At 43.1% G+C, this 10,123-nt stretch overlaps 1 protein-coding gene across 1 annotated transcript in view; it reads right to left on the reverse strand.

Annotated features, from left to right (window-relative positions):
- Window positions 1-7,757, reverse strand: part of wu:fb63a08 (zonadhesin) — a 115,643-nt gene extending 107,886 nt beyond the window's left edge. Inside the window, exon 1 of the mRNA XM_068748896.1 lies at window positions 7,691-7,757. Within this exon, the coding sequence (XP_068604997.1) occupies window positions 7,691-7,757 (67 nt within the window). The remainder of the gene's footprint in view (window positions 1-7,690) is intronic.
- Window positions 7,758-10,123: the final 2,366 nt, after the last annotated feature.

Consider the following 10,123-nt stretch of genomic DNA (forward strand, 5'->3'; position numbering starts at 1 on the left):
GAGCAGGGGGTGGGGGGGGGGGGGGGTGAGGGAGAGTCTGTTTTGTGTTGTTTTGCGCACCCTTAGAGATAGGGGCCCCAGGGAGGAACTCGCAGTGGAGCCGCTGCTCCTCCGCATCGAGAGTCATCTATTTTGAATGCCTCTTGGACGTCTTCCCGGGGAGGTGTTCCGGGCATGTCCCACTGGGAGGAGACCTCAGGGAAGACCTATAGGACACGCTGGAGAGACTATGTCTCTCGGCTGGCCTGGGAACACCTCGGGATTCGCCTGGAAGAGCTGGAGGTGGGGGTCTGGGGAGAAGTCTGTAGTTTACGTGACCAGGCCCCAGATAAGCAGTGGAAGATGGATGGATTGATTGAGATAAAAATAATAGTAATTAAGGCGGACATGTTGCCGTGGTTGTCCAGGGTAACCAGGTTTCTAAGCCTGATCCTGGCAACACCTCAAGCCAGAGTATCTCCAGTACTGTGGAGGAGAGCTGGAGGATGTCAGTGAGGAGGAGTAGGTGGCATCAGGAAAATAGGATAGAATAGGAATTTACTGGTTTAAGACTTGAAGTAGATTCACTCATCCAGGTCAAGGTATTCTTCTAAGGTTGAATCTGAAGCAATCAGACTCCTGATTGAGGGTTTAGGGGTCTTTCACTTCTTATTCTAGAGGCTTCTTCAATTCTGAGTAAAACATTTGTGAAGTTGTTGAACGCAGTAAGAATTTAAAAAGGTTGCATATGTACAATTGACCCACACAGGACTTGTTGAGGACACGAGTGGTTTGTTTTCCTGCCGGGGTGCCATGATGAGTCCTTGGCAGTTTATCATTATGAACAGACAACAATAGCTTAAAGTTAGAACTGAAGCAGCCTCTTGGATGAAAGGTGAAGAGAAAGAAAAGAAAAATGTCTTAGACCCTAAATAGAAGTCAAGTTGTTTCTGCGTAAACCTCTGAAGGCTGAATACAGCTGTAGCAAGTCATCGGCTGGCACCCTGACAAACCAATCAGAGACTGATTCCTGGACTTCTCGACCAATCGGAAACCTGCAAATCATGTTGCTAGGATGGCCAATTGTGTGGTTTATTGATTTAGCGTTACTGTTCCGAAAGGCAGCAAGTCTCTTTTGATTAGGTGATTAGAAGCAGTGACTGGAAGTTCACATTTCATTTAGTCGTCCGGTCAGAACGCCGGTGAGTCACAAGCCTGTCTTTTATACATTCCTCTATGCAACTCTGCATCTGTCAGTAAAAGAGCCATATAAAAGTGTGAGTGTGCAATGAATCTGTCTTCTTAAAGTCTGAACACCATTACGGTTGCTGAAGTGCATTGATGAGACGTGGCGTTCAGTCCAGTTGGCGTCTGTTGAGAAGGCAGGTGCTGGTCCAGAGCAGAATTAGCCATTAACACATACACAATTCTGCTTTTCATGCATCCCCACTGTGTGGTGCTCGGCCTTAAGAGCATCCGCTCAGTAGTTGCTGTTAGTATGGAGAAAAGAAATGTGCTGCGTTTTTTTTTTTTTTTTTACGACATACTGCTTTATTTATGAGGCAGCCGAACACGATTTTCATAAACCTTCGATACAACCTTGATAATCCAGATATATACTCTACCGTAAAGCAGAAGGCGAGATAAAATATATCTATCCCCTCGACACAAAAGGCTGTTGGTTGGAAATTTTACATTCAACATCGCTCATTAGAAAAGGAGGTCAGCTTCTGTTAGCATCTGCTGCCTTGGATCACCTTGTGAGAACAATCAGGTGAAGGGCATTTGCGATTCTCTATACTTAGAAAGGAGCAAATTCAATAGAAGGCCTTTCAATAACATGGTAGAATGGATTACATCCACTTTGAAGGGAGGATCTAATGAGATAAAGCGGCGTGTCGCTTTATACATCAGACCAGGAAACAAAAAACATGAAAAGCTACGTAGAGCACAACTATGGCATGAAACATGGATGTCAGCTATTCAAATGGGTGTCAGAGCCCAATGCTATGAGTTATAATTTTGATGCTAAACAGAGGGGAGGAACGAACTGGAAGTGCACGACCTTCATCGCTCACGTTCCATTATTTTTCCTCCTCCAAACTCCATCCCTCTGTTCTGCAAACCGTGCAGCAAAAGCAGCCGTTTTGTGTGAACCCTCTAATTAGGAAGACCTTGACGTGTGGATCTTGTCTGTTGTTCCTTTTCATTTTGGTGGGAAAATATTCCATTGATTTTTTTTGCAGCAATCGAAGGCGGGAAGAGCTGAGAGAGGCTCTGTGTGGGATTAGACTCCGCGGGTGTTCCTGGGATGGGCAGGGAGCTCATGGGGTGGGGTGTGTGTGCGTGCGTACAGATGGGTAGGGGTGATGTGCCTTCTTGCTCTCTGAAGGAACCCATTACAGCTGTGATCCTAAAGCCATCACAACGCACCTCTTCCTCCAGATTGCATTGTTCACTCCAGAACTTCGGCACAACAGCAGAGGGCCTCTCATCGTATATTCCTCATAGTTTCATCTAATTTACAAACTTGTATCTGTATTCTACAACGGTTTAGATGTCAATATGATGAGATATAACCCTGATTAGTTCATTAGCCAAAATGGAAGTACTGTCATGGTCTTCTGTGTGATCCGTTTCTCTGACATCCTCGCGTCTTGCAGTGTGGACGTGGCCAGTGGAGTGTTCGCTAAACACCTGGAGATGCGCCTGCCATTCATTTGCCACTTAGAACTGTTTGCTATGTAGACTCTGCCCTGCTGATACTCTGGTGCCAGATTATGATTACATGTCCTATTGCCAATTTGGGGTTTCCTCCAGTGGGTGTGCTTTATTTTTATTTTTTTGCCTTCTCTTCCTGCGACTGTTAGATAGTTTATTGCGTATTCTGTTTGCTTTGGCAGTGTTTTATTTTTGCTGTGCCTGCCCGCTGTATAGTTGTTAGTATTTTTGTTTTGGCTGTATTTTGTGTTGTCGTTTTTCTGCGATCTCGTTTTCTGATTCTTTTATTTTGCAAAAATGCTCCTGTATGCTATCAAATATTTAAAATTAGGGTGGCATTAACAGTAGTTAAATGGGGTTTAAATATCAGCCATATCCTAATTTCTGACAGCGTGACAAAGAAGTCTGTTAATAGGTCGACTGCTGTTATTTTCCCAGTGGAGTAAACAGCAATCAACCATTTCTGCCTCTTTCTCCCGGACTGTCTTCCTCCCGTCACTCTCGACTGTCACTAAATTATGCCTCACCCCTGCAGGTGCCACCATCACATTTAAATTATTGTGCCCACCACACAGAAGATTGCTTTTGGTAATTGTATATTTGATAATTAAATTTACTCCTCCGAGACATACAATCTAATTTGACCCAGGTGCTCGATTTCTCTTATGCACAAGAGGGGAGAAAAAAAATAAAGTTTCCTACTATTCAAGGAGAAGAACATTTCATCTCGGGACTGACATCTCAACAAAGCAAAACAGTTTGAAGCCAAATTTGCATATGTCGATCAAATATTAATTTTTAAACAAACAAAATGCATTGTTAGAGCAGAGTTAATTAAATAGAACGAGATGTGCAACATCCTTAAATTTGAAGCCGTCTCCAAATAAGAACTGGTTCCAATCTGGAAAGGAGAAATTATTATTTGGTGGAAGCATGCAGCTTAAGTCATTTCTACTTTACTGGTTGGATGGGGCCCTTGCAGAATTGGAATCAGAATCACTAAATTCCAAATAATGCCTATAGCTCTAAAAGCAGAATCTCCTGAGCTTCCTTTTTCTTTTGCAAGTAAAAAAGTGTTTTTGGGAGGAACTTTTTACCTTCAATAAAGACATACTCCCGGAGTCATAGTCTGGTCACTGGGTCTCCTGTGAGGGAGTCAAGGGTTACATTCCAGAGTGCTATTATCTCCAGTCTTCCCATGCCGGCTCGATAGACAGTCTCCTTTTTAGACAAGAGCACATGTGTTCCGTCATGAACACATATCCTTAATAAGGATATCTACAGATGATGTGGCGGCTGATCACCAACAGAGTGAGTCTGTGTTACCGGACGACCTTATGCGGGGCATATCACACTCTTTATGTGAGGCTGTTGTGAACAGGCATTGCGTTTTAGGCTGCATTTCATGTTCACCTCGATTGAGCCGTTTTAAATACAGACGCATCAAATGGCCTGAACCGCCGCCTTTCACCTGGGACAACCTGCACCAAAGAAAGTCCTCCAGATGATGCTTTCATATGGACTGCTGAATTAGATTGTAAAACTTGACTCTTTTTTAAGTCATCTTTCAGTATTTGTAAATTCTGCATACAACCTCTGAGGCTTCCGTATGGCTTGTGAAACATTTTCAGACAGATATCCGAGGGCATATTTTTTTTTAATTTTTTTTTTTGCTGTGGGCTTTTCCTAGACCCCGAGATTCCTGTAAATATGCAGAGAGCTGTGTGCATCCCTGCAGCCAGGAAGCAAAGAGATTAGATTTAGGCCTCGGACAAAATCACAAGGCAAACAAACACTTAGTGGGGATCTGCGCACTGGTCATGTCATGTTCTCCTTGCTATTGCTAAATACATGAGCAAGGATTTGGAAAGTGCCTGCTTTCAGTTTTGTCATCCTCTGTCTCTCTTTAAGTCTTCTACGTCCCTCTGCTGCACTCAGTATTCACTGCAAGTTTTCTACTCCCACACTCTGATCTTCACCGCTGGATGGCTTGCTTTTTCTCCAGCGCGCGCCCGTTCTTTCAGCAGGAGTTCCCCGCTGTGCGCCAAGCCCTTTCTCACAGGTGATTGCTCAGGGAATATTGATTAAGGCAAAGATTTGTTGCTGAGGGGTCACTTTTCAAACTTCCTGCGACTTTAATGTGAAATAAAGTGAGCCGACTCCCTTGCCAGTGATAAACACTCTGTTACGCATAAAGTACACTTTCAAGAGGATGCTCTTAGTACGCATCTGTGTCTCCATCTATAGTTGGCGCTCCACCAACCGCAATCTGTCCATTTCATCTTTTTTCTCTTACACAGAAATCTAGTGTGGTTCTCCTTATCACATATCTTTCAATGTCGCTCTAATGGCTCCGCTTAAAGTAACACAGTTAAATCAATTAAGCTAAAGGCACAGGGGCTAGACGCCGTAAAGAGCATCCATTGTCATTACGCCTTTTACACTAGCGGAGCTCTTAAAGTGCAATTACAGCATCCGCATGACATTGAGCTGTCCCTTGAGCAATTTGACCCATCTTGTGAAGTATGTGTGTGTGTGCGTGTTATATGACCAGGCAATGAATAAAGATATGAGCTTCTGGACCGGCCCCAGGTTCCTGGTCCTGCTGGGACCGGTCGCTCGGCCTTGCAGGTCCTCAGATGGGTGGAGCCGAGATGACATCAGGTAATTGAGAACACCTGGCCAGTGTTCCCAGGCTTATGTAACTCCGCCTACCCAGTCAGCAGGTGTCTGCAATCAGTGGCAGTTATGACAGGTGTGGGCGCTGCTCCCTGGCTGGTGGCCGACTCCCAAAGCCGTGCTGTCTGTTGTCGTTGCTGCGTTCCTGCCTTTGACTTTGCACCACACATGCTCCACTGCATTCATGCACCCCCGCGCACCGCTGATGCCTGCTTTCACGCCACATTCCAATCTTGCTTTAACTCATTAAATAAACTTCCACACCCTACTGTAAAAGGAAAACCTTTGCAACGCTCAAATCAGAAGTTTGTTGTTCTCCTGCTCCATGTTGTGGGGATATTTTGGGTTTTCATTTGTCAATATCTGCAAAAATACAGTGTGCCGGTTAATAATTACATTACATCATTGTTTGGGCAACATTAGCATATATCTGAATGGAAATTTAGTCACTTTCGCCTTCGAGTTAGATGTAAATAACTGCCAAAACAATAATTTCTTACACATAGTAGAGAGCATCAATTGTTGGTGTTGACACTCTCGCTCTAAATTATAATCGAATTCAAGTACTACTGTTTTATACTATAATTTGAGACGTTGCAGTCATTATGCTTTCATTCCCTATTTGACTTCTTACATAATTAACCTCGATGAAGCCTGATCTCACGTAGTTTTGACTTCTTGCAGTACTACAGAAAGTGTCTGCTTCTATACCCGGATCCACATTGAACTTCAGTGGGTTCTTGTCAGACATATGCATCTGCTAAGTTTGGTAGAAATCTGCATGGGAAAAAAAGCACAAAAAAAACCCCCCCATCTTGCATTGATGAAAAAATGAAAACCCTAGATCCGGATTCTCATCTGGATTTATGCCAGTCTTTCCACAAGTTTTCATGAAATGCAGGGTCATTGCCATTAGATGTTTAAAATGACAACAAAAAAAGACACTGTTGCATGATAAATATATTCGGCCTTCTTATTCACTGGTTCTTGGGTTGAAAATCAAAAGATTAATGAATTCATATGAGACCATTGATTTGTGCCAGGCTCAAAGTGCGTTTACTTACGTTCAGTAATACTTGATAAATCACAAAAAGAAAATGTGTTTTTTTTATTTTATATGCCAATTACCTTTTACCAAAACAAACTGAACTAAATAAATCAAGATTATATTCTGACCAAGAAGGAGCTGCATTTCCTGAAAATATGGATTGGACTGAACTTGCAAAGCTTCTCCATCGGGATCCGTGGCAGCGTTTATGTCATGGTTACACTGTGATGATGCTTAATCTGGTTGCTTTACTCTGTGTTCCTCTGTTTCCTTTTCTCTCTGTTGATTATAGTCTGCGTTGCAGCTGAGGGCGGACTGGTTGAGCCCAATGAGACGCACCTGATCCTCATCCCTCATCTACCCTCAGTCTTCATAAAGTCTGCTCTCCCTTCGTTTTCTGCCAGAGCTGCTGGCAAACAAACCGACTAATCAACCGATTGCTATAAATATCAATGCAGCTCATCCGCTTCCTCTTAGTCTCTCTCAGCTAAAATCAGGCTGGACACTGTTGTACTGTTGCTGTTAATTAATTAGAACTAATGTGTGGTTGTGGAGGAAAGCTGTGACCTGGATACTTCACCGTATATTTTGAGTCACCTCATTAACCATCGTGCCTCTTTGCCACCGCCAGCTCTTTCCCAATATTTTATACATCTATGGGCATTTTGTGTGTACATCAATCCAATATATGCATGAAAAATATTCTCAACTGAAAAAAGATTCCTGACTGCAATAAGGTTGTTCTTTTCTTAGAGATTAGTTTGCATGCGATCTGATTAATGGCTTGCTCGTTGATGGCTTTTAGCTCATTGGCGGTAAAGAAGCACTGCTTATTATTTCCTCCGCCATTATAAACTAAGCATTGGCCGTCACAACTCTTACACAATGGTGACGGTGATGTTGGAGGATGATAACCCTTCATCTCTGCATTCTTGACTCATCGTGAATGAAAGCAATTATCACCCACTGAGTCATCGACCAGAAAGTGACTTGTCTGTTTTCCAAAGCTTTTATTGAGTGCATTTTAGTACAATAGTTCTCAGAAAGTTACAGCTTACAAACTCTTGACAGGTCACAATTTACAAGTGATGGCTATACAGAAGTCGACCAATGAAAAGAGGAAGAAAGAAAAAATACTCAAGACTCTTACACAATGTACCTGTACACACAAATGTGCCTGCAATGCACAAACACACATACAGACTTCTCAAGACACACAAATAAACTATGACATGTGCACATTAAATCTGCTCCGTCATCTACTGCGTACCAGAGGGAGGTCGTGGGCGGCCTCCTGGTGGGGGTCTTTGTCCTCATCGGCGGCTCCCATCGTTCACTGTGTGTCTGTGTCTGTGTGTGTCTGTGATTGTGAGGTGTGGCGTGCATCCCGTTTCATAAGTAAATTTTAGAGTCCACATTCCAAAACGGAAGAATAAAAAGGGAGAATAGGGTAATTTTAATAAGATCGGTTTCATTGGGTGTCACGTCAGGTCGTTTGAACACGTCATCCGCTGCTCCGACCAGGTGTGAAACGAGCCCGTAAAAGGACCGTTGGTCACTTCTGCGACAGTTACAGCTCCATGAACTGTTTAACAAGCGCTTTTCTCTCACTCCTTTTTTTTTTTGTATCAGTGTGTGATGAATGGCTTCCACATGAGCCGGCTTTCAGAGAGGGGGGTGGCAATCTGTGCCGCCATTCATCACACTGGAGCATCATTCCAGTCAGATATTTAGAAAGACAAACAGAGCGAATGGAAAACAAAAGCGATTCCAGTGTTGCATAATGAATATATTGTATCGTCCCATTCACAGGCTGTTAGCTTGAGAAGCAAATACATGAGGCTGAGCTGAATAGAGAACGAATGCAATGGTTGAAACGATGGCTATTTACGCCGAACCCGAGGAGCGTTTCATTATATTTAGCATTACTTGGTAAATCAATGACTTGAATAATTGAAAAGTAATTATTATTTTTTTTTGATGTGTGCCCTTGTTTGATTCCGGAATTGTTCCATTTACAGTTGTCAACTTACAACCAATGCAACCGGCAACAATCCGACCGCACTGGTCTGTTGACGTGTTTTTACGACACACTGGAACGCGAGCGAGCGAATTGAGTGTACGCCGGTTTCTGTGGTCTCTCCCACGACGTCTACCGAGAGGCAATCAATTTTCAACTCATCGAAAGTATTATGGTGTAGCTTAATATACTCACAGTAATTACCTCCTGTTTTTGCCACCATCTGTCTGTTAGCGAAATAACAAAGTTACAGAAGGTTGTTGGGAATGCTACCAGGAACCGATGAATACATTTAGGTGATGATCCAGATTCTGGATCTATTGTTAACATTGTAGTTAATGGAGCTTAAACTTTTGTTCCTCAATATTTCAGTTGATTATTGACCGATGTTTATGGAATTTGACAGTCATGTGGAGTTCAACACAAACATCAACAGAAAAAAAGAAACACATATCTGTACAAGTAAGTGCTCACCAGCAAGAGACGGCATGTGTAGACCCACATTCAACGTATACACGGATATTTCGTCAATTATTTTAACTGTAGTAATTTTTCACATAAATCTACAATACCAGTTCTTTGAATGTTCAGTCGGGGTTGCGGCTCTGTCAAGATTGTCCTTGCGTCCCCCCCCTCGAACTGGGAGGCGCACCACCCCCAGTATCCATTGCCCGGCTCTCCGATGGTAATCAGGAGTCCGTGAAAATGTACACATTCGTGTCTATCACGTTCTAGTCAACAAATACCTTTGCCAAAAATGCAAGCAGAAAGATCTGTACACACACATTATCACCTTCAATATGAAGGTTTAATTCTGAAACATATTATCGTATTTAGCAAGAGATAGACATATTTATAATCTCTGGATCTGAGTGGGGCTGGCAAGGAAGTGCTTCGATAAAGCCTCCCAGCCAGGACTCCACAGGTAGTGTTAGAATACAAGTGGGTGGCATCTTGCTATAGTGATAAAACAAACAAACATATGGTAAAGACCAAAAAAAAAAAAGTTATTATCTCTAAATTGTCATCGGTCCATTATTTCAATACTCATTTCAGGTTCTTCAAACGATGGCATGTTAACTGACGACAGTGCTCCGTTCCACATCACTGGAGGCTTCTTCTCCTCTAATTCCTCCTGTCATGCCATTGGTCTTTCTTCTTGGACTCATTCCTGGCCGGGCCCCGAGTCATATTCATTGCACACAATGATGACGGTAAAAATCACAGGTCACAGGTTGTTTCTAAATAGCTCACATTTCTGAATACAATTTTTAACATCTTCTAGTCCAGATAATATAGAAGCACAATATCACTTGTTTTATCATACAGTCTGACTTTGGACAAGATTCCCCACGGAGATGTGTGATTGCTGGAGTTGTTTTGGTTTACAGTGATATGGATGGCAGTCTCTCACCACATAAACCAATGCCTGTCTCCCCTTTTAGGGATGAGCGGAGACTGATTGAAGTCTGTACCCTGAATTCCTAGTGAGGGTGGCATGAAGCGTCGTAACTGTGGAAGTGTAGACCCTGGTCTCCTGTCATCACCGTAGTGGATTAGATTAAGACGATAGTCTCGACTCTGGCGCGTTCCAGTGGAACGGGGGTCATTCGAAGGCTCCCAGTGTGGTTGGTCCTGCGAATGCTGCCCACTCCGTGGTACAGCGCCTCCTGTAG

The sequence above is a fragment of the Brachionichthys hirsutus genome, chromosome 15 (genome assembly GCF_040956055.1).
Source record: "Brachionichthys hirsutus isolate HB-005 chromosome 15, CSIRO-AGI_Bhir_v1, whole genome shotgun sequence".
NCBI lineage: Eukaryota > Metazoa > Chordata > Actinopteri > Lophiiformes > Brachionichthyidae > Brachionichthys > Brachionichthys hirsutus.